At 28.2% G+C, this 27,204-nt stretch overlaps 1 protein-coding gene across 5 annotated transcripts in view; it reads left to right on the plus strand.

Moving 5' to 3' along the window:
* LOC107993505 (uncharacterized) overlaps positions 1–27,204 on the plus strand; it is a 46,737-nt gene that overhangs the window by 15,775 nt on the left and 3,758 nt on the right. The window contains exons 2-8 of one of the 5 annotated variants that reach the window (XM_062075952.1): positions 11,769–12,032; positions 22,291–22,557; positions 24,341–24,636; positions 24,935–24,976; positions 25,869–26,164; positions 26,588–26,771; positions 26,847–27,025. In XM_062075952.1, coding sequence (XP_061931936.1) covers positions 11,870–12,032; positions 22,291–22,557; positions 24,341–24,636; positions 24,935–24,976; positions 25,869–26,164; positions 26,588–26,771; positions 26,847–27,025 — 1,427 coding nt within the window. In that variant the 5' untranslated portion in view covers positions 11,769–11,869. Of the gene's footprint in view, positions 1–11,768; positions 12,033–22,261; positions 22,558–24,340; positions 24,637–24,934; positions 24,977–25,868; positions 26,165–26,587; positions 26,772–26,846; positions 27,026–27,204 lie in introns of those variants that run through there. The other 4 variants (XM_062075953.1, XM_062075957.1, XM_062075954.1 and 1 more) reach the window with 4 other exon arrangements.

Here is a 27,204-nt window from a genome sequence, read left to right on the forward strand (position 1 = left end):
ATTTTGTATTTAATTTTCTCCTAAGAGAAAAATAAATTTTACTGTTTGATTTGGTACTTATCACAAATATTTCTCTCGTCTATTCTATATCTTTCTCCAGGGACATTTCTAGGCGAATAGAATCATGAATTCTGAATTACAATGAGTCTGCGCGATAGATCGCTGCGGTGGGTTGATTGAGTATTCAAGACGCGTTATACGCGTTCAATGTGATAACTTATCTTTTGGTAATGAGCATGAAATAACCGTTTTAAATCTCTATGGTGTAAGATAGAAACAGATCTTGATATATAGTTTTGTTATAATTATTCTTTAGAATACAAAATATATGATGTATTTAATTATATAGCAAATGATTGATCGATAATGTGCAAGATGAATCCTTATAAGATGATTTATAACATATTTTTAGAAAAATGTTGTTTTAAATAAAAATAAAGATTTGTTAGATTTAAAAGAGAAAATAAATTAAAAACGATATATACGTAATAATAAGTATATTAAATATAACTTTTATTTGATTTTAAATAATTTTTTCAATTATAAAATATAATTTTTTATTTTTTCGAGCAATATATATATATTTTGATTTTTTTCCGTAAAAATTTATATATTTCTTATATTTTTTTAAAAATATTATTTTATGATCTAATAATGTTCTCATTTGTTATTCTTTTTTATCTTCCTGGTAAGGTTTACTTCCTATTTATTGTATGGTTTATTATTATATCTCGCGTTGTTGATTTTTTAATTCGACATACTTTTTATTCTAGAATAAAATTTAGAATAGCAGTACGCAATTACACGCTCCAAATAAAAAAAGCTGATGTTAATATACTTCATATCGTTAAAATTATTCGTTCTATATTTTTTCCCCAATGATTTATCTTATATTGATGTATACTACAGATACTTAATCATCATTCATCATATTACTTATTCAAACTTGACGTTATAAATATCGAAATTTTTATTTCATTTTGTAAGATCTAAGTAAAACGAAATAACGACGAAAAAAATATTAAAAAAATTATTGAAATACTTTTTTATAATTGAAAAATAAAATTTAATAAAGTAAATTGAAAAGTAAAGAAAAAAGTTTAGTTAATTTTATATATTAAATTAATAATTTTTTTTCAATAAAATTTTAATAGAATTTATATAATTATAAAAAAATAATGTTATTAAAAAAATTCTTGGAATTTTCTTTCATATAATACAATTAATTTTATCAAAAATCCTTATTAATTATTAACAACGAATTATTAATAAAAGTATATTTTTAATATTCTTGCAAAAAAAGTATTAAATTTCATATATATAAATTTCATATTTATTTTTTATTTAATTATTAATTTAAAATACCATTTTTCAATATTCACAATTTCGTTTTAATAAATGAATACGTTTACTCGTTTCTCGAACACAGTGTATACGTTGCGGCAACACGATCACCGATTCATATCCTGTATGTAGAGACGTGTACTTAGGACATCTCAGGACTATATACAGGAGTTGGTCATACATAAACCGGGATCCCGTTCGTTGGCTGCATCCAAGAAATACACATTCGCCGATATTATCGCCTCCTTAAGCCCTTCTCACACCATGTTTCTTTTCCCAGGCGGCTTCTAAATAATCAGCTCGATGTTCATGGAAAGTCACGATGCTCACGATTAAATTAATTTCGCGGCTTCGAATCGCGAATCTATTTTAAACGCGCGGTGGGAATTTTTCTCTGAACTAGTTCCATCCGCAACCACTACTAACCGATATTATATTAGACAGATAGGAGATTCGCCTCGTGGATGAAACTCGGGGGAGCAAACGTGGCTTGATCTCGTTTGTTCGATCGCGATTCATTTGGGTCAGTCGAGAAAGATTGTTCCTCTTCGCGATGACATGAGATCATTTATATAAATCTGTTAAAATGTATGATTAATACGTTCTTATTGATATTTCTTATCGTAAAGTTTTTTTTATATTTGAATTTTATTAATTAAAATGAAATGTAAAAGTAAATTATGGTTGTACGAAATCATTATTTACGTTAATACATACGTTATATTATTTATATAATTTAACATTAATTTTTAATATCTTATTAAAAATTAGTTAAATTTATATAACAGTAATTATAAGAACTGTAATTATAAGATTATGATAATATCGATATCGATATCTTTTTTAAATAAAATGATAATACAGAATATAGATAAAATAAATATAAATGATGAAATCAAAGGGATCGATCGTTTCTCATTCGCGTGGAGGACACGTTCTTTTCTTCATCTATCTGCGGTTTCACGTTTCACTCCTCGCTCGTCCTTTATTCGTCTTTTATTTTTTGCACTATGCGTGTTGCTAGGCGTATAAGAATTTCTCTATTTATAACTGTGTTGAAATACTTTTTATTGAGATTTTTCCTGATTTTCTTTGTGGAAGATATGAATAAATGATTGTTTATTTATATTGAAAAGTTCATTTTTTTGAGAGAATAATTGAAGGGTCCAGTGCAAAAAGGAACAAAATGAGATTTTTATTAATTTTGATATCTCTTGATGTTATTATTCCTTAATTTATTAACTGTATAACAAAATTCTTATTTGTACTATGACTAATATATTCGAATTCTTTTCCTAATTTTAATTGTATTTAATTAAATCATTATTTTTTACAAACAAATTTAAATATAGATTACGAAAAGAAAGTGGTAATATAGAAGATATATGAAAATGAAATTTAAGTTTTATTTATAAAACATTTACAAGAAATAAAATATGTAAGAAAAGATAGAAGAAAAATAGTTTTTATAAAACTTCTTCTTTAATACAATTTTCAAACATATAGAAAATAAAAATATATAATATATATATAATTTTCATATTAATAAATTTACAATAAAAAATTGCAGTCTTTGTTATACAAAATCTATTGAAATACTATTTTTCATAAAAATCTTAATATTTCTTAACATTGTTGTATCATAATTTGCTCATACATTGAACTTCTCAATTGTCCATCTTCCATTGATGTTATAAACGAGACCTCATCCTTTTGTACAATCCTATACACATTTTCTGTGCACTGCATGTCTCGATAAACTATGGCTGATCATTTTACTCGAGCAACGTGAACAAGTCTGTGCACTTTGCAGAGAGAAAAGAATTTTTTAACCATAAAATATCAGCTTGAACGTGATGTTAAACCACATCGTCCTACAAAAATTCTGATACTATATAGGAATACATATATATTCCTCAAACTTGAAATCATGATATACGATATACTAATAAATTTTATAAGATGATAATCTTCTTTTAATCTACATTTAAATTTACTTAATATTAAAATAACGTATTTTATCTTTAATTTTTTTGCAATTGATCATACGCGCATAAAAAATATATAATGAAAGTATTTTTCATAATGATCTTCTTTTCGCCAAATATATAGAAAAATATAATAGATAACGAGACAGTTCTGTTATCTCGTTTTCTATCGCGATTTTTAGAGACAGAATGTTCCACTACAATGAATCATCGGTTCGACCATTTTTATCTGAGTTTTTGACATTCATATCGGTTAAAATAACCGGAAATCCGATGAGGAGGCTTTCAGAGCGATATTCCCGGCGATCTGATAGGACGTTTCCTGAATTTTTCCATAAGATCCGTAGATTTGTGCGTCGAGTGGTGTAAGTTATTCTACGTTTCAGGATTCACTAAGGTAAATAAGCCTGCTTGGAAACGAGACGTTATTGGAGTTGTCTTGCAACCTTGTGCTTATGAGGATTCGGTACGTTGCACCGCTCGAAATAATTAGAGGATGTGATGTATGAAATGTGTAGGTACTAATTATAAGTGTGAGTCGAGTTATTGTGAAATAGAACATAGATTTTATTATGTGATTCAATAATTAATATCGTGAAATTTTATGTGTAATGAATTTCATGCACTAATTTTTATCAGAATTTTATATGAAGTTGATACATATTCTTTTTCAAAAGTGTTTTTAAAGTTTGTATTTAATAGGTTAATTGATAGTGATTAATTGATAATGATTAATGGCATTTTTGTTTTATTAATGGTTATTACATTAAACATTAAATTTATTATAAATTATTATTTATTAAAAATATTAGAATCTTATATTTTATATAAGTTTATGGATAATTAAAATATTCATATAATCTTCTTACATGTTTAAATTTGAAAAATAGAGGAGAAGTTTATGATTTATAAACTTGTATCTGTTTACTATTATATTATTAATAGATAAATTATTATACAAGATGATAGAATTTTCTTTTTCTTTTTCTTTTTTTCTTTTCTTTTTTTTTTTTTTCTAATGAAATAGTACATTTTTTTTCTCGTTCTGATATAATCATGATGTAAACACAGAGAAATTTAATGATGATACGATTTGAAACGATATACTTTTTTACATTTTTAAATTTTACGCTTTCATTTGAATTGATCACTTGAAATGATTACTTAGATAATGTTAAAAATTGTTATGCGACATTTTTTAGAAGTACATATTCTTGAACAGATTTTTAGAATAGAAAAAAAAAAATAAAAAGACTTGTTAATAATAAGATATCATCAAATTAGAAATTATGCCAATGTCTTTAAACGCGATAAAGATTATTAAACTTCTCTTTCCGTTAATTATATTTCTAATGAAGAAGTACTAGCGAAAAGTATCGTAATTTTAATCTCATTGTTCCTTTTACTTTTTTAATATAATTATTTTCAACTTTCCTGTTTGCGAGATCAAAGATAAAAAATATATAATATTATTAATTTTTAAATGGTGTTCCAATATTCGATTAAAATAATTGATTAAAGAAAATTATCTTTCCTTCGTTTAAGATCAATTTTTTACTATCCATAAAATATTAATATATAAAATTGCTTAATTAATGAAATAAAAAAAAAAGTTATTTTAAAGGGTAATTCAATCAATATTTCTGAATAAATATCGATGAAATAATAGAACAAATGGGTATGTAATAAACGTTTGTGAATGTGAAAAATGCGTTGAAATTTATAGTCCCGATATTTCGGCTTAATGAAAGGAATAGAGATACAAAACGAAATAAAGGGGAAAAAGAGATTAATATAATTTAATGATTCAATAACGGGCGCAAATTTGTTCGTTGAAATTTATAATGTATTCGGATAATCTTCCACTTCGATTCCCATCCACCAATATTTTTATCAACCAAAATCGTTTAATCACTCGATAAATTGATAAACGTTATCGTACATAATATTTCATAACGAAAAACCACAATTTACTTAGTTCTCAATTTGATACATTATTATGGCAATTATTAAAAAAAAATTCTTTATTATTAATAAATAACGTGTATAATTTTATATTTATTTTCATTTTCAAAAGAATTTGTGATATTATTTATTATAGAAAAAAAATTCAACTTTTATATTCTATTTTGTTAATATTAAAATTATTAACTCATACAATAAAAAATATTTTATAAATATTCTATGATATAAATGATTTTAATTGCAGTAATTTAATAAAAATAAATAGGAATATGCAGTTAAAATGCAATATTAATGTTGCAATCATATATTATAAAATATCCGATATTTTTCATTATCATGTATTATAAAATATATTGTTGCAAATATAGGTTTTTTGATATGTTTAATTATAACTTATTATTTTATACTTAATTATAACTTAAAAACAAATATTTGAAATTATACCAATTTTTTCAATTTCGTGTCGATGGATCGAATAATTATGTAGAGTTCATTTTGCGAAAAATTCATATTCAATGCTTTTAAAGTAGAAAATGATATTTCTAATGTTAAATTCAAATAATTTACCATTTTTTTAATATATAAATCTATAGTCATATCGATGTTTAATTTTTAAAATAATAATACAGACAAATGTCTCTTACATTACAAAGAAATTAAACATATCCAATTAACCATATAAAAATTTTGATTTTATTAAAAATTTTGTATACAAAGCATAATGAGTTATACATGAATTTTTTTATGAAAAATCTTTTTAAGAAAGTGAAATCATTCGTTAAATCGCAATTTTACCACATATTCAGAAAATTTTATTAAAAATATAAATAAATCAAATTTGAGTACGTAAAGCATATTTTTTTAATGCAAATTTTATCATTTTAAAGAGATGAAATCAACAAATATTTTTTCGTTCTTTTAAACATATAAACTTTGTAATGATGAAGCGAAATTTTTTATAAGTTATAAAACACTCTATCATTTTGTTGTGAAAAATATTTCCAGATGAAATTGTATTCACAATTGAAAAGAAAAAGCGAAACTTTTGATTTCAAAGAGATTTCCCATCGATAAAAAAAAATTGCTCTCACATACGTTCATACAAACGTTAAATAAAATCACTTTTCACTATCACGTGTTTGACTATATCTTTTATTTAAATATCCTTTTTTCTTCCTTCAATATTCATTAAAATTTAAATTAGAAATAAAATTTAATCAAATAGAATTATATTATATTAATTGATTATGATTAATTTTTTTATAACCTACGAATACTTTTACCCTCCTCTTCTTTCAATATCCATTATAAAATTTTCCACCTGAATATCACTCTATCCTCGTATATTATTATTACTATGAAGAATATCTCTGTATTTTCAATTCGTAATGTTCGCCATCCGTTGTGAGTCAGCGTATCCATGAAATTTCTTCTCTAAATCTTAACGCTTCTTCCACGATTACTTTTCTTACGACTGAATTATCGTAACAGGTATTAAATCTCGAGGCGTGTTAAAGATTGCTCGTTAGTTCCTCTTCCATGGTGGCGCGCGAACCGTTTCGCAGCCTTTTTGATCGGTCGAATCGAACGAACTCATTTTCCAATGAGAAATTTACTGACCAGGAACGAAATGGTAGTCCCTGGCACGTTTCGTAATAATATAAACCTTTACCGTAACGAATGTGTCTTGTACGAGTTTCTTCTTCGTGCTGTTCAATGCATAAAGTTGCAACGAATCATAGACCCTTTTTAGAAGGATTTTATTCGTTGGAGAGCGAATCGAAGAGAGAGAATCGAGGATCGAGTGATATTTATCGATTACAAGTGGATGTCGAATAATTTCGTTTATGTCGTACAATTTTAGAATATTTTAGTATCCTTGAATCTGTTTTGAAATTTGTGCAGTTATTCTTAAATTTTTTTCAAAAATTCTTAGAAAGAAGATTTAAGATTGTTTACATTTCTATCCTATCATTCGATAGTTTAATTAAATCGATTATTATAAGATTCCTTTTGGAAAAGAAGAATAATGTAATGTAAACAATATTTATTCATACAATAAATACATTTTATGACATTGTGATTGGATTTATAAAAAATTGTTAAAAGATTAAAATATTGGGTTGAAAAATAAATTTGAATGAATACGTGAACTTGAAAAAAATATTTCTGTTAAATGAAATTATTTAATATAATTAAACGAATAATTAAACGAATAATTTTTTCAATAAAAAACAGTCTAATAATAAATATTTCAAAAATATTCTTACTTTTTCGAGATCTATCTATTCCATTAAACCAACATATGATTTGTTTGTCATTATTCTATGTATTATTTCCTTCGTATTTTCTACGCTGTTTTTTTTTTTTACTTTTATCGGCAATGATCCTTGGAAAAGGTGGTATGATCACAAACGAGGTTTTCTCACGTTCATGGATAAAGTGGAATTTATGTTTGACGACGAAGGTTCCCGCTATTGTGTCAGAGAGTCAAAGGGAAAAGCTTGTATAATGCAAGAACATGATAGAGGCTTTTGAGGGACAGAATTAGCGATGCTCATATTTACATGCGTACCCTTGTGTAAGAAGGAAGTAGTTACACGTGCGTTTAAAAATGTCATCGATCACGGGAACACATTCTTGAAGTTTCGTTAAGTCTGTGTGAATTTGATAAAAATAGTTTTTCATTTCCTTTTAATTAACAAAAATAAAATTAAATTAATGTCTTTTATTTCGATCTGTTATTTTTTCTCGTCATCTTTGTCATTTTTATTGACAATTGCCACTGTTTAGCCATTCCAGTCATTTATATACCATCTTTGTTAGGAAAAGTAAATTAAATCAAATCAATTATTGTATTAAATAAATAAATAAATTCCTACAAAGCATATAGGATTTTCCAATTTTATTTAAATAATTTTAATTCTACTTAAGCTATCGAATTTAAAATATTTTAATATTTTTAAAAGATAAAAATATACTGGATAAGATATTTAAAAAAAAGAAATATTATATACCTATTTGAATGAGAAATATTTTTTCTTCTTTTATTATTATTATTATTTGTTTGATAGGCGTAACATGAGATTATAATAAGGCATAATAAGAAATAATAAATAAATTTGCCTTTTCATTTTTCGAAAGAATAAAGATTCATTTCTGATCTAGCCTTCATACTTTTGAAGATATTTAACTCGAAAAACTGGTTTTAAAACCGGCACACGTAAGCTCTTAATATTCGTTTTAAAAAAATATTACTATTTAGCATAGCAATTATAGAAGACCTTGCAAATTATACCAATAGTGATACGATTCTTCGTTTCGAAATAACGATAATATATTTTATTTTTAAAAGATTAATTTTCCTCTCTCCTCCCCTTTCCCAAAAAACGAAGTCATGAAAAGATAACAAAATCTTCGAAAAACCTTTCAATCGCAAAAGAAAAAGATGTTCGCTCAGAAATCCTTATCAGATCGAAGCACATAGCGCATAAGTCCTTCCTCTAGAACCTAAGATCCTAACGATCCCGAACTGGACATTTCGCCCGAAACAGCTGACATAAGATAAGACGTTGATGCCTTTGAGAAAATCGGTTTTCGAGGGAATATTCTGTCACGAACGTACACACATATACGTTGTTAGCCGTTCCATTTATATTCCCCGGCGCATTTCTCAACACCGAGATAATATTCGCCGGTTCAAACATCGGTTGTGCCCTCCCTTGTTCGCTCGTCGATACGCAATTTTGCAGAGCGGCCGGGTCGAGAGAGTGATTCATCGGACATTGTTTATCTTGAAGCCTTTATCCTAGACTGCATGTCTCTGCTAAGCGTGGAAAGCCGTGAAGATAGACGTAGAAGCTTCGATCCGTTGCTCTCTCGTTCACTCTGTTTGTCGAAATAATAGAATTTCCGGCGGATTGATAATGTTCCTCCTGATAGCCTGATAGCCAGGCAGTTCGAGCTATCGCATCGATGAGTTGCGCTTCGATTTGATTTTGCTAACAATTGAGGAATTCACTGGAAAAATATATATGTATATGTATTTATCTGAAATAATGATTCTCGTTAGAGATTAATAAATTAAAGCTCCGTGCAAGTGATGTAATATTTGTGGTTTGATTTTTTTTTTAAACTTGGTTATATCGATCGGTTATATTATATCGATGCGAGGATAAACAATATGTAATAATCGATTGATGGAGAAGAAAATAAAATGTGTGAGTTGAGAAGTGTGTGTATCGATAAGTAGGTATTAATCTTCGAGCAACGCGACGTTATATAGAATATTGTTTATGGCGAAACAACGAAGACTATGTATGAAGATTATTAAAGTTTGTTGTTTAATAATAATGTGTTATCATAATTCGTATATCATTTAACAAATAATTCATGTTGGAATGCACGATTATAACACTTAAACGTATATATATATATATTTATATATCTTGAGAAACATGAGATAGCGAAGTTTATAACACGAATAACGATAATTATTCTCTCAACTTTATCTAATTTCATTTAATATGTATTTTATCTTCTTAAAAACGTACCTGCTATTTAATAATCGTATAATGCACGCTAATAAAAGCTTCATGCTTATATTTAATAGCGCAAGTATACAGCGGGTCTCTGAAAAAGGAATAAGATTTTTTTTTCATTTAAGAGTTATTTCTTGATTAGATACGAATGAATTATCGATAAAAAGTAATTTTACATGTGAAAATAAGTAAAAAATTCTTGACTTCTCGATTATTTCAAAAATAAACTCATAATAGATAAAATTTTTATTCTGCATTTTCACATGTACAGTTAATTTATCGACAATTTATTTATATTCAATTTCGAATATGATTTAGTTGAAAACGAAGCTCAAACGAAAAATTATTCTTTTTTTATACATTTATTTATACATACATATATATATATTATAATTATTATAATCTCGAAGATATAAGTATAGTATATTTAACAATAAACTAAAGGATCACTAAATTTTAATCGAAAAATTCTTGATTTTTGAACTTCGAAAGAAAAATATTCTCATTTAAAAAGAATACAATCATTATTTCCACAGTATATTTTAACTTCCCCTTTTATATCAGAAAAAGAGAATAGAAAATTTATCTTGCCGTAAGATCCTCGATCATCTTTACATTCAAACAAAATGCTATATACTTTAATCACAACCTCGTGTCATATAACCATTGCTCTCGCCTTCGTTTGGAGTCATCAAACCAACACGTTTTCTTATGGAATGATAATATTTCCCGTTCGATGATAAGTAAGCCTGCTGTCTATCTATTTGACTCGTTCGACTTTGATTCCGCTCTCATGAGTCGTGATATGGCTTTATTCGTCCGTGTCATTTACGAGATTGCACGACTACCAAGAAATCATCGCTCAAGGAATCTTTCCGCACGTAAACCACGATGTCGAGCCAGAACGGAAAAAGAGAGAGAGAGAAGCTATCAATAATGATCATTGCGATGGAATTTTTGCGCGTAGCTAAGGATTGCAAACAAAACGAATGACTCCATGAGTCAGGCATTCGGTGACAGCAAACTGGTGTGGAAAAATTGTTGGATAAAATAAATTGTCAACCCTTCTTTTTTTTTGCCTCATTTATATTCAAATTTTTATCGATCAATATTTTATAAAGAGAGATACAATTTTTATTAATTTCTTGTAAAGCGAAAAATTCTGTCTTACAATTATATAATAATAAATCTCGCGTATTTTAATTTAAAGTTTTATTTTTATTTATTCGAAATTTTCTAATGGAATGATATAGGTTTGGATTGATAGAATAATCATCTGAACAATTTATTGATACAATGTTTATTAAATCTTTTATTAATTCTTTTTATTTTATCGATTACGTTTTAATTCGTCAAATTATTAAAATTCATCTTGTTCTAGGTAAAATCAAAGAAATAATTTTTATTCAAAAAAAAAGGCAACTCGTCATTTTTATTTTCCATCGATATCTAATTTTGGTTTTGCTTTATTTTTGGAACGGCCATGTTAAGATCGCTTTCACCACATGTGTCATATTTTCCTAGAATAGTTACGCGGCTGAATAATCTGTTAAGAAGATGTTCCAGCATGCTTTCACTGTTCCCAGTATTGGATTTGATTTATAGTTGATGTTTTAATTGAGCGCGATCTCGATCAATCTTCAAAATTTTGAAGATTAAAATTATTAAATTCAAATTAATATAATGTAAATTTCTATTCGTTCTGTAAATCTTTTCTAAATTTTCTGTAAAATGCACAAACATCCACGGTCTAATAATAATATTTTAATATACGAAATATTAAATTCAAATGTTAATATTTGAAATTTTTTCGAACCACTACTGACGAGCAATTAAAATCGTTGTTTTAAATTTAAAAATAGCAAAACCCCCACGTGAATTCACCCCCCCACGTCGGTTACCCAATACAATTAATCGGTTGGTTTTTCAGGGAGCAGACGATCGCTCGAAAATGGGGTTGAAACGACGACGTAACAAAGCAGGGCGCCGATGAAGTGATTAATTTGACCGCGAGTGAGGGTGTAGAAGAAAATGATGACTGCCATGGCCAGATTGCCTTGCAAGCAGACTTCGCCTTCGCAACAGCCGCGGGTCAATAATTTCGGTAACAGTCGAAACTGCTATTGGAACATGCAGACCAGGCACCCAGCACCTCCATACGTGAGGAATCATCAACGACAAACTGATCATACTGGTAAGCCGATCGACGATTTATTATTAACGTTCTAGCCTCTGCCACACGCGTTGTGCACCCCTCCCAGGGTGAAGGTCGAGGTGTTCACTTTTCACGATCAACCCTTTTCTCTCCATTTTTTTTTCCTCCTTTCTTTTTTTAACGAATAGTTCATCTGAACCCGGGGGAAACTTGATGTATAAAAAGACACTTTGAAGGAGCAAGATATTTATATCGGATGTAATTTTTTTTCTTCTCGACGAATATCTGCTTCGACGACACTTATGGTATGAATTAAGGTCGGCACATGACCCGAGTCGAGGTTTGCTATATTAAAATGCCACGTAGAATGATATTAGTAAGAATATTAATTAATACGATAAATAAAATGTTTTCTGATTCTCTACATTATTATCTATCTATGTTTTTTTATTTAACATTTTATTTTCATTATCTTTCTATTTTCTAGATTTCAGAAAATATCCAAATTATTTAGATACTAACATTCGTTTTTTTTATTATTCAATTTTGTATTAATCGTTGATTTAAAAATATCACAAATAACGAAATTTTCTTCTCTCCTATTTTTCGACTATTGTTTAAATCAATTAAATAATTGATTTAATTCATTGACTTCACAAGTGGATACTATTTCTCATCTTGCTTTCAAGAAAGCAAAAGGTAAATTATATTAAGTTGAAACTTAATTTTTGGATAATAATTTTAATTTGTTTGGAAATTGAGAGTAATGGGAGATTTTGATAGGAAAAAACAAAGGAACAGCAAGGAGGAAACGTTTTAATCAAAAGTTAGTTAACCGGGAATCGATTCTCGACACGGGCAAAGACTTTTGCGATTCATAACTCTTCGTTATTCACGTCGTGTGCTTCTAACCTTTCTGGCAACGTTACATCCTTGAACGAACCTCCTATCGAGCGGACCATTTTATCCTCACCCTTCACCCTTATCATCATTAATTATCCCTTTTTGCGACACACTCGAGCAGCTAAATGATCCTCAACAAGTTACCAGGAATACTTACAGAACCGTCAACATATCGTTTAATATTTTTCATATTATATACAGGGTGTTAATATATTTAATATACTTATAAGAGCTTGAAGGATTCTAGAGGCAAAAACGAATACGAAATAAAGTGAATAAAACCCAACCGATATTTTTGTATTCTACCAACTTTTTCTTCCTACGAATATATTAAGAATCTAATTTCTTAAGCATTTTATAATTGATAATTAATAAATTTTTCTTCTTAAAAATTAAGATATCGTTGTGAAATGAAATAATAAATTGATATCCAATTTTTTTTTTAGTAATATACAATTTTTTTATGAATATTCAATATAATAGATTTTGGGATCAATTATACATTCTTGATTGCTTTTTAATGATTTTATTATTCGATAAAAGAAGTATTTTATCTAGGTACTTTTTATATTACGTAATCTTTAGCATTTTTTATTATTATATCATTTAATTTTTAAATTATCATAATTTAATATGATTTCAAATTTTGAGGTAAAATTTTTTTGATTCTCATGATGTTTTATGTTCTTGCTGTATAATTCTAGATCTTATGTACATATATATATATTCATTGAGTTATAAGTTTAATATATAAGTTTATGTTGGAAGAAACGAAACGGAGATAGAGAGCTCTGACGCAAATTTCAATTGCTTATAATCTAAAAATAATCTCAACTAACATTTTTGTATATCAATTTCTCTTTTAAAATTGATCTTTCGAAAATATCGAATATATAAATTTTAACACTCTGTGTAATAATTATTTCATCGAAATATTCTTTAAATAATTACGAATAATTTTTAATACCGCCATATTTATTATTTGAATTCCTAACTATTATTTTTTTTCACTCGATCACACAATGCTTTTATCTACTTGCATGTTTTTTGTATACTATAAATTTTTTTCAATTAATATTTGAACAAATTACGATGACGAAGTTGAATAATTGATAAAAGTTAAAAAATGAAAACATAATGGAAACGAGAAGTTGGTAATTTTATAAAACTTTTCTCATTTTCCGTTTGTTTCCAAAGTTTTTCTCCACTTGTCGTAGAAAATGATGAAAATCGTATATATATATATACAGTTTCGTGACATCCCTTCTCTTTATGAGGCCACGGATACACCTTGCGTTTATAGATACTTTCGTGTCATCCGCGTTGTGCTTTGAGTTTCTGTCGGCTCATCCTTTTTCTTATCTCTGTCCCGGCGCGTTATATTATCACAGGCTGCGGTCGTTTCAAAAGAAAGTCTGTTACCGCGTGTCAAACATATGTCATCGGCTACCATGACTGACGTAAACGTAACAAGTGTGTTGAGATGTTCCAAGTCAGTTTCAGTTTCGAAAGGGACGAATGGCACGGATAGCTCTTCGTTTTATATAAGTCCTTTGACGAAAGAGCTGGGTCGATTGAGAAATAACAGAGAATGGACTTCAAAGCTTCAAAGAGGAGTAGTTCTATTTTCTAATCCTTTTTCGGTTCGGTTTCAATTACTTTCGTAATTTAAGAAATATTTAAATTAAAAAATGGATGATGCGTATTTTAAAATTCTTATTTTTATTTTCTTAAACATTCATAGTATAATTTATTATCACGTTTAAAAAATTTTTAATAATAATTATATATGTATAAAATTTTAAATAAAACAAATGGTATTTTTTATAATATTTTAATTTTTTTAAGATAAAAAATGATGTTAATATATTGAAATCTTTTGAAAAATCTTTTATAAAAATTTATATATAAATAATACAATGTATGAAATATTTAAAATTATATTTTATAAACTTGTAAAAGAAATTTATAGAAATTTAGATTTATAGAAACTTTAAATCAATTTGTAATTCAAATATGAAATGCAAGAAAGATAAAAAATTCGCCGAGAAAGTTTTGTTGAAATTTTTTTTTTAAAACAATCTGACCTAGAATTGTTGATTCTGACTGAAAGTCAAACAGCTTCGCCCACTCTTTTCTTTGTCATAAAACACGACGTTGATCCATAAACATATATTCAATACAAACACATAAAGGGAAACAAAACTACATATGCAAAGTAACATTCCCATACGAATGGATAACTAAAAAGGAAACAGCTTAGTTTGAAACGTTAAAAACATTTAAAAGGATTTCCTTTTAACGTTGAAATGTGCATTACATCAAAAAAGATGAATCATTATTGCATATGCATGCATTCAATATTCATGCACATTATTTCTAAAAATATCGAAATAATACAGTCAGTTACAAATATTATAATAATTTTCAAATATTTCACGTTTTTTTCAACACAAAATTATTTTCTATTTATTATCAAAATATTTATCTATTAAATAATCTAATCTATCCTATCTAATCTATTAAATTATCCAAATTTTTATCTAAAGTAAATTATAGTTTCTTTTTTTTACTAATATAAAATATAATCGATACTCGAAACTTATATTAATTCTTATTATTTAATTTATAATATGAATTTCTTTCAATTGTCCTAATAAATAAAGTAAAATGTTATATATATATATAATTAAATTTCAAAGAAATGAATTTTTAAATATTAATTAATTTTTATCTAAAATGCGTATTGAATCTGATCGAACATTTTTCAATAACCGATTGTTGAAAATCGTTGTTGAAAAATAATTTTAACCAAAAAAAAAAAAAACCAATCATTGATCGCTATTATTAATATAAAAGCCGACAAATTGTCATTGTTCATACTTCAATAGCCGGATGTATGTATCGTTAAAAGCATTGGAGCATTTATTTTACATTGTACGCTCGAAAACGCGATTTCGATCCGAAATTGTCGACGCGTATTAAAAAGACCGGCGAACTGTCGTTTTGCGCGTTGAAAAAGCTGATGGACTGTCATCGTGGCCGGTAAAAAAACGCCGATGGGACGTCATGTCATTGCGAACAGATGCATCGTTCATCTGTGTGTCGTTTCCAAGCAATAGCTATAGAATATTTGCCATGTGTCGCGCATTTAGGGATGAAATTTCACTTCGAAACGGTTTGCATAAACTAAAAAAAAAAAAAAAAAAAAGGAAAAAAAGAAGAAGAAGAAGAAAGAAAAAAAATCTGGATCTGGAAAATCAACGATATATGCGATGCTAGAGGGTATTAGATGGAATATTCACAAGTCACGTGTTTAGAATGTGAAAACGGCATTCTGCTCCTAAATGGCGTGCACGATTTTGTCGAGTGTTCCGTATAGCGCGCCAGTTTGCATGGGAACGCGGTTTAAAGTGTTCTACTGGTGAAGAGGACCGTTTTTACCCTTGAAGGGTGGATTATGCGGTCGCGTCACGGTTGGTGAACGTTGGGCCATTTTTTGATTCCGGGTCTAGAAGTTCTTGTTATACGTATTTTATGAAAATGTGTTTTTTATAAAGAAAAACATATTTTGAGAGAATATTTTGTAATTGTGTGAAATATCGTGAATATACGTAATGATAATTATTATTATTTTAGAAATATCGTTATTTTTACTGCAATTGAATTCATTATGACGAATATCTATATTTATTGTTATTTTTGGCAACAAATAAGTTTTTTTTAAATATTTCAAATTGTGATTACGGCAAATAAAAATACATCTTTGAACTTGATTCAAAATTATGTACTTTGAATTTTTTAGTATTGACTTTATATTTTTATATATTTTATATTGTTACAGAATCTATATGAAAGAGAGATTTTCCAAATATATTTCTTGCTTACTCAGTTATTATATCCATAAAATTTATTTAAATCATGTACTTACTGTTTCTTATTATCCTTTTGAATAAACGACAATGAATATGCTTTCATAAATGATATAAATTTAATTTAATAAAATAATAAATTCCTATAAATTCGATGATACAAATTTAACAACAGTAGTTAGTAAAAATGATCTATGGTATTAAAAGATAACGAATTTTATTAACCTGCTAATCAGGAAAGGCGAATTAACCCATCAACCCTGGGTTGCTTATACCTTGAACTTAATTGCTAATTGTTTATTCAATGTCCTTCTGATTTTATTACATTATTATCTATCCACTATGTATATTACATCATATTTTCACACGTACAATATAATATAATATATTCGAAAATGTTTTAACTAAAATTTGTTTAACCTATTTATTTTTAATCCTATTCCAGAATAAACAAATTCTGATAAAAAAATAGACTATTGATATATTATTATCAAAAATATAAAAATATAATGGAATAAGTTTAAATTTCTATAATAATTGAATATATATATATATATATTGTATTAAAAAATTTACAACATATCTATTAATATCTTATCAACAATTACGATCAATTTATTCCAATCAATATTTTCATATGGAAGAGAAGGAGTGTAAAAAAACGAGTTGAATTTAAATTGATATGGAGCAATTTGGCCAATCGATTCCTCCTTGCCCTGTCATGAATCGAATCGCTTGATTGTTTCGAGGCGAAGGGTATTAGCACCCTGAATCGTGCCATCGATCATCAACGTGCGTGGTACGCGAAAATAGGGAGAACCCGCAGATCATTCGTCGTTTCAAACCTTTGCCTTCTTCGTCCTCTCTTCAATGAGACACTTTAACCACGCGTGTAAAGTGCGTACACGTGCACCGCTGTTGCCTCGCCATAGACGTAGGCAAAAAATCGAGTCGAGAAACAGATGGTAGGTCTGTTAACGCATCCGCAGATGGGATAACCTTGGGACGTGACATTTTTTGTACGACGAAATTACGCGTATGATTTTCTAAACTAAATGCACGCAAGGGAAGAAAGAGAGATTTGTTTTTAAAAATATAATACTGTGTGTTGAGTTCGATTTAAATTTATTTCACTGTTTCGCGCAATTAATCTTTTTTCTTTTATACATTTGCAGTTGTGAAATTACGCGTATGATTTTCTAAATTAAATGCAAAGAGGAAGAAAGAAATTTTAAAAATATAATACTGTGTCTTAAGTTTGATTTAAATTTATTTCATACATATGTAGTTCAAATCGATGGCCATAATAATCGTATAGATTAACCTTTTTTGTGATCAGACATAATATTTTTAAACGAAATATTTCGCGTTTCTTTTCATTAATCGATTTATCAAATATTTTTATTTGAAAGTTAAAAGTTAATATTAATCTTATCAAATACAAGTGCACGTTTTAATAACATTATATATTTGTTTAATTTAAACTTATTTTAAAACTTGGAAAGATTTTTTTGCTCGTCGAAACGCAAAATTCAAATACCAATGCAAATTAATTGCAATTAATATTATAAAAAAATTAATAATATATTGTATTCAATTCAGAGAATCGCAAGAAGATTAAAGAGAACTGTGCAATAAAATTAAAGAATACGATTTAGAATGAAAAATCGATTCCCAGTGATAAAAGTCGGTAACGTAATTAAAATGCTATCATGAATTATTTATAACATCCTGGTACAAGCACATCTGGTAGCTTCTTCAATGACGACGACAGAAAATTCTTATCTGTAATTTGTCCTTCGTTATATATTTATTTCTACCAATTAATCTTATTACTTTCGTTTATTCACAATGTGAAAATATTTTTGTTCCAACTGATTTCCATTTTGAAAAAAATTATTATTAAACTTGTTTACCAGATTTTTTTTAATTATCAGTTGAACAACTCGATCATGAATTATTGCAAATCGTTTTTCATTTATTGAAAAAAAACTCGTTTTCAATTCGCTTTGCTATTTTGCATTATGTTAACGGTGACCTGTTTTGTCACTTTCATTCCAATCCTTCTTTCATAATCGATCGATGAATGGCAACGAAACGTTTACCTAATACTTTCGAAATTGTTTGGGTGTGTTTGAGTTACAATTTTGAAAAATTAAATTTGTCATTTGTTTCATATACGCAATGTCGAAGAGTAATATGGCATTTTACAAGATTAATTAAAAATTGAATCGCTTGGAAAAATTTCGTATTTCGTTAGAAATTTAAATATTTTCCTCGAATAAAAATATCCAATATTCATTAACGATTCATTTAACGATTTTATAAAAAATTGTTTACAAACTTTTCTGAGTATTTCTCATTTATTTTATAAGTTTTATAGAATTTTCTTTTTCTTTTTCTTTTTTTTTTTTTTTGCATATTTTGTTAATCTTAATCAAAGTTATCAGTCCATGTATAAAACAATTTATTATATCTAATATTTCTTTTTCGCGCAAAAAATAAAGATGAAAAAACGAATTTATTATTTTAACAAAATACAGGAAAAAATTAAAATTAAAATTATTACAATATGGCAATTTCGTTCTACAACAAGTATATTTCTACGTTTCAACTTGTATTATTAACTTGTTATACATCATTATTTTCATGTCTTATATTTTGTCGTTGATTTGCATAATTTCTATGATTATTATTCCTATAGGTGATTTTCATGAATATGAGTGTATTTGTTGTTTATGATTTCCGGCCAATCAATTCATAATAGGATGTGATTTGTAGCTACCCGGAAATTATATTAAAGTGAAACTATCGGCGAAGTTTTATTCGTAATATTTAGCGTTGTTTTTGAAATAGGTATTACAGTTCGGTTCACAAGTGAAATGCTTCCTCTACGATTTCATTTGAAATCCGCACGTTAGTTAGTGGTTGATTATGTAATATATTACAACTTTAGCAAGTTGCATCACGTTCACTTAATTGCTATTACAATAAATATTCTATATGTGTCTTGATAGTTACAATAATAATAATATAAGATGCAATATCATTGTCAAAAGAACACACAAATAGTTTCTTTGTAATTCATTTATTTAATTCGAATAATTCCTATTGTAAAATTACGTTGATTGTAAAATTTAAAAAAAGGAATTTTCGAATGCAGATTTTAATTATTTGAAATTAATAGGAAAAAAATTTAATGCTAACCGGTGAAATTTAAAGAAAATTTCATTTGCATTAAACCAATGTTTCATAATATTTAACTAAATATTTTAATTTATCTTAGAATTTTATAATGCTCAAGGATATTGCTATTGCATAATGTTAATAAAATATGTCAATATTCTAATTTGAATATACTTACTATGCTTTTCGCATAACTGTGACATGCTTTAGAGAATACGCATAAGCGCTGAAAAAATATTTTTCAGTATTATGTTGCAGGTGGGAAAAAGTGGGATGTGTCGGATTACAAATAACATCCATGCATATTTTAGATTCTTCGAAAAATATCGAATAAAAGATATAAGATATTTATATGTAACAGGTATAGAATATAATGTAATTCATTTTTCGATGAATAAATAATTAAGTGATAAATATTAAATATATAATTTTAATAATATATGCTTTAGCTAATATATAAAAAAAATTAATTTGAAAAATTAAGTTTAGAGTCAAAGATTTAGAGACTCGGAATCAGATTCTATAAATTTTCCAAGTAAATAATTTTATGAATAAAAATGTCTATTTCGTGTGCATTTCCTTGTGCAACTTAATATTATGCGCTCTGATGGAGGATGAATACTACTGTGATTTCTGTGGGAAAATATGATTTACCGTATAAATAACGTATTAATTTTTACTTAAAATACTGTTTTTACTAGAAATTTAGATGGAATTTATGAAGAACATTATCGTCGATAATTTTCTTGAAATTTTTCTAATTCAATATGTATTTAAAATAATATTTCTTAGAAAAATTTTGGTATTATATCTTTTTTACTTTTAGACATTTTTATATTTCACAGATTCTGTCTTCGTTATTTCCGCTAATGATGCTCTTCTTACAATAAATTGCCACTAAAACTGACTAATTAAACTGGAATTGCGCGTACTCTTCGGACTTTGTTCAAGAGCCATTTTCGTCGTAAATATTCGCGAAAGCGGGGCAAGAAAGAACAAACAGAAAGTTATAATATACTATTACTGAATTAATACGACTACCGCAAAGAGTTTATTATTTAACGAATTAATAAATTTCGAAATGTAATATAGATATAAAGTTTCATTTATTCAATAAAAATTAAAATTAATCGACTTTTTTATTCGATTCAAATTTTATTCTTGTTGAGTTGGAAAATGATAAAATAAAATAATAATAATTATCGCAACAGTTGATAATTATTTTAATTATATATAATAATTGATAAGTAATATTTTAATCAATTTTGACGATTATAAATTTGACGTAAATTGAAGTATTTAATAATATTATATAATTATTAAAAGTAAATAAATACAAATGGAAATCAATAAATATTATTTATAGATTTTTCGATATTATACGATATTAATATGTGATAATAGAAAGAAAAAAATAAAAAAAAATACGAATATATTCATATGTTTTATTCAAAAGAATAATGACGATTTCTCTTCGTTTAATTTAGAAATAGTTCGATCGTACTAATTCAGAGAACACTGTATAATCGGCTTAAGAAACATAACGAAGTCGTAAATTAGAGAGTTAAGTGGTCCATTGATATAAGCATATCTAGGAGCACTTTGCACTTCTTGAAACAGTTGAAACGTAAAAGTCATATATACGAATTGATATGTAAAATTCATAACACGTTATATGAAAAATTTTATATTTCAAGCCTACAATTTTGCTATTTTTTAAACATATTATAATAAAAGAATCGATACCACAAGTTCAAACATTATTCTAAAACATTTAATTAGATGTATAAATTTATAATTCAATTTCACTAATTATATTTTCTGACTTTAAATTTTTCTCTGTATCATCCTAAAAAAAAGAGTACAAAATTTTTGTTATTTTCAATAAAACTATAAATTCTCAAAAATATCATCTTACTTAAAATTATTTCACTTATGATAAAATTAAATAGTCAATATTTAATATTCAACGTTTCTAATAAATTGTTCTCGATCCATTATATCTTTCCTATTAAAATACGTATATTACTATCTATTATCGTTAATCAACGATAGCAAATTTTTTTTCACAAACCAACGATAATTCACTGGTATTTTCGTGAACGGATTACCAATATCCCAACCTTCCAATTAAATCAATGATCCTAGGATCCCCCGTAACAAGAGACAAAGCTTCCGGGAAGGTTGCTAGAGAGAGGCTCGTGCCGACGCACGTGGCTTTAACCCTGTCGAGCGGGTGTCTAGTTGTCCGGTATCCGCTTACAGGAAGCGGGCTATTTACCGTTTTTACTCGAGTGTCACTTACAGCCATCTGGTTTCCTCGTCACGTGCCGCAGGGAAGCGGAAGAGCGCCGTGGAACTGCTCCAGGAGACGAAGGCGTTCTACGTGAAGAGCGAGACCGTGCTGGACCGGAAACAGGAGCTGAAGAACAGCGGTCATCTTCAGGTATCGCAGCTGAGCGCACCGAGCGCGCCACCTAGGTTGCTGAGGAAATGCGGGAACACGTCGGCCTGTTCGATGCAACCGACGTCGCCGTCGCAGTTACCACCTGCTCCGATGACGCCACCTTGTTGCTGGGCATCGTGCCACGAGCAGGACAGGCGTAAGTCTCTTGGAAAAAATTCGATTCTCCGCAATACACCTTCCACCTTTCTTTTTCAATTTAACGGTGCGCGATCGATTTAACGTGCGTCGCCATTTAACAGTTGCGCGATACCTATGCATACGTATATACGTGTATGTACATACACGTATACGCTTTCCCGTTTCATTGGCGGGCAACTTGCCATCGCGAGATAGCTGTAAGTGGTTGTCTGAGTACTTTCGAAATAAAACTTCTTTCATTCTTTGGGCTAGTAGATGTTGTTGAATGGGAATCGGTAGCATGTTTGGATGCTTGTGAGGATACTTTTGTGTTTCGATGATTTTTTGGGAGGATTCTCTTCTTTTGTTTAGGGATATTTTTGGGAGGAAAAATTTGCATGTATTTTAAGAATTCTTTATTCTATTTTCTGCAGAAAAGTTTTTTGAAATAATAATATATATATTTTTAAAGTTTCTAGAATTTATAATTTACTTTCAAATTTTCTTTTATATTTCTTTTTGCGTATTTTTATAATTTAAAATATTTTATATAAGTAATCTAATTAAAAAGTTGTTCCCACATGAAACGATTAATTTTCAAAATGAGAATATTTAGAAATACATAAATGCATATTGAATTGATATAGGAGAATAGCTGTTTGCAAATATAGCATAGTTTATGATCAATAAAGTTAAAATATTCCAATGACTGTTTATAGCAGAACACTTAATATCATGTATCTAAATTATATAGGATTCGTATTTTACAATTTATTCTATAAGTTATTAAAGTATTAAAACATCTAATAAATGACCGAATAAGACATCAAAAAAGCATGAATAATTCATGATGTCTGTTATAATAGACATTGCGTTTTTCATAAAAATTAGTTTAAATTATTCATTAATGTTAATGCCTTTTAAATTTAAGAAGATCTAGGTAATATTTAGTTAGTACTTAGACAATTAGAACATTTCCTAACATTAGTGACTTCTCGTGAATTAAATAATCCTGCATTTTTTCCTTAATCCTTTGCAATCAACAGTTGTGGTATTTTTAGCAGTATATTTTTACCGTTTCGGTCACGAGCAAGGAAATAAACTATGTTTGCCATTAATAGCAGTTTTGTTTAACGCAGGTGTACATTAGCGAGATAGTCATTACATTGAGTTTCAAAATTACGAAGTATATTTTATACCTTTCTTTATAAGGACATTGAACTCTTTAATTAAAATATAATTATAAAATAAACGTATAGTAAAGAAACAATAAAGCGTTAAATAATACAAATAAATAATACGAATATATTTATATGTATAAAAAGTTCTATGATATCCGTGTAAAATTTATTCACAGATCGATCGTATGAAAAAATTAAAAATAAAATCGAAATTTAATAATTTTAAATATATCAATTTTAACAAATTACGTACAAATATTTCTTCTCACTAAAATTCATCGATACATTTTACATTCTACGTACGTGATTACCGCTTGTAGATTGCTTTCAACGCGATATTTGATATTCTTACGTCGAAACTTGTTACTTCCAACAGACCAATTCCTTCCAAGTAGCATGTTTCATCTATCGAACCCTAAAGAAGAGAAGATTATACATTCTCAACGAAATTACTTCCACACGACAAAAGTCGCACGAAATATCGTGCTAAGAGATTATTAAAAGCATATTAAAAATATTACGAGATGTTATAAAACCTAAATTTGACTACCAAATTAGTTCTAACTCTTTTTCATTGCCACGGCCAATTATGCTAAGCCTTATTTCGCCTCTGTCCAACAGCGGACGGAATTCTAAGTCCTCAACAAACACTGCCACCCGCACTGCCACCGAAGAGTCCGCGGCTGGTTCCTGTTCCGCAGCGGCGCACCATTTCAGGGCCGCCCAGCAGCACCGGTGGAGATCAACTGCAGACAAAATTACGTCGATTGTTAAACACCGATAGCAAGGAGAATGTATTTTTCCCGGACAGCCCGACGCAGACGATCGTCCAGGCGAACGGTATCCCGCAGGAGGAGAAATTTCGATACTCCCCCGGAAGCTTATCACCGAATTTTCGGGAGGAAGATCGCATAAAGGTACGATTTTTGATAAATTTCAAAATGCTGCATCGGTTTTTCGCTGTAATGATGATTATAAAAGATTTGCATTATTTATACATTTAGAGTTTTTTTCTTTTTTATAAGTGAGCTTTCTAAATTTCCGATTTGTAATGCGATGAGATTATGATTACTCAAAATATTCAAAGCAAGGTATTTTTTTTCACAATTTCGTTTCTAAGATTTTCTCGTTTTTTTTTTGATGAATTGTCTTAATTTTTTTAAACGAAATAAAAATTATTTTCAGCCTGAGGTATAATCTGGGTATTGTTTTTAGCTTGGTGTTGTACGTATAGTTCGTGTTCGAAAGAAGATCGACGTGAGTCGTGATTAAAAATTATTTCTTACCTTTACTTGTATCTGAAATGTCTCGCTGTGATTTATTCCTTTGTTCCTTTGTTCGGTCTCAATAATTTGATCGTATATTTTATTTCGTATATCTCTATATGTACGCTATCGCTGAAAAGTTTGGAATTAGTATACGATTTTTATTAACAAATTCACTATCATTATCATTAAGTGTCATTAATACAAGTAATCAAAAGTTTTCAGATAATTATGATTAATGATGATAAATGGAATAATTTCAAATTTTCGACGATAACGTAATTATCTTGTAAATAAATGTTCTGTACAATATTCATTGACAATATGTAGTAGGTATTATTGTCCTTCATACTTTTAATCCATGAATACGTATGCACGTTTCCTCTTGATGAATCGTAATCGTCGAAGTGTCGAAGACAGGAAACGGAGTTAGGAACCGGAAGTTGTACATACACGTGTTCGCGAGTTTAACACGGAAGACATATTCCTCTACTGTTTTATTAAACACGTGCATAGCATGATGAAGATTGTCGACAACTTGTAGTGAAATTGACGCGGAATTGATATCTATCGTTTTGATAAATTTTTTTTATGATTCATAGATCAAAAAAAAAAAAAATTCAAATCGAAAGATAATAACTATCATATTATTATTCTAATACTCTTTTGATCTGAAATAATCTGTATATAATATCAATATATGTGCTTAGTGAAATATACATAATATATTTTTGTATATAATTATAGAAATTATATCTTTATACCATAATAAGATTTTCCAGCAATTACCCTAATGTATTTCACTGCTGCAAAGTATTTCGTGTTTAATCGTAAATTGTGCACCATGAATCTGTATTGAAATTTTATTTTCTTCGACTTTACAGCACTGCACGCAAGACGTTCGTTTCAAGTTTGGCCGGAGCAACTCTCATTCGCACACATCCGGAAGATCTGGAAGGAAATCCACCAGCTCCCAATCGGTGGAGAACACCGTATGTCACAAATCTTTGCCTGATCTCCACACTAGCACGCGACGACGGGCGTCTCTGTCGCCACGTGCATCGACGAAATCATCTAAGCCATCCGGTCATCATCAATCCTCCAGTAATTGCCCAGATTGTGAAACTAGTTCGGACTATTCAGAGCACAGTTTTAAACGAGATGCGGTCTGTTATCGCAGGTATTCAAAACATTTTCACATATGTGGCCCTCCAAAATAGTTATAATTATATAAGGCACATAAATATTTCAGAGATATATTTCAGAACGTTAATAATAAAATAAAATAACAAAAAATAATAAAATAATAAAATAATAAAATAAAATAATAAAATAATAATAAACAATAAAAATTTTATTTAGAGTATCTCAAAAATATATGGAACGTTTTTTAAAAGAATTGATGACAATATTCTCTGGAAGATGATATGGATATATTTATATTTATATTTATATAATCTTATAAATATCTGTTTTTTTAATAATTTATAAGTTTTATTATTTTAACTCTATTAGACTTGGCATGTTGTGTAATAATCTTACTGTTAAGAATTTATGTAAGACAACTGTATTTACTTTCATATTATTATTATTATTATTTCAGTTCTAGACACATCAGACGTTCGTTGGGTTCAGGTGGTGGCGATGCCAGTAGTGTATTATCTGCCGGTGGTCGTACTCAAAAGTCATCAGGTTCCAGCAAGTTAAGTCACGGAGCGACTGCAAGAGATTCTGGTGGGTCATCTGGACACTGTACACCTCGCAGTGAACCTCCACCAGTAATACAAGTATAGTCGATACTTTACCGACAGTGTAACATTAAATGAAAACCGCTATTCATTGAATGAAATATTTTACTTCAGGATTGCTGGAGTCATATACGTCGTGACAGCGGTGCATCTACCCAACACTCGACGGAAAAAGATCGTTCAAGAAGAGGTAGTTACGCTAACGGTACCCCAACATCTGTTGTAAGACGCTATAGTCCTGAATCTGAGAGCAGCAACAGTCAAACGGATTATAGTCCAACATGCAATTCAAGGTATATGTTTAAATTTGATAAAATTTGTGTAATAACTGTGTAAATTTGTGTATTCAAAGAAGGTTAAAAATATATCAAAAAGTTTTCATTCTTCAAATAAATATTCAGAATAACTGCTTAGTACAAAGTATCTTTTTATGTTTTATAATATGATTTTATAAATAATTGCCGTATTTTAG

This window comes from Apis cerana, linkage group LG6 (genome assembly GCF_029169275.1).
Source record: "Apis cerana isolate GH-2021 linkage group LG6, AcerK_1.0, whole genome shotgun sequence".
Classification (NCBI taxonomy): domain Eukaryota; kingdom Metazoa; phylum Arthropoda; class Insecta; order Hymenoptera; family Apidae; genus Apis; species Apis cerana.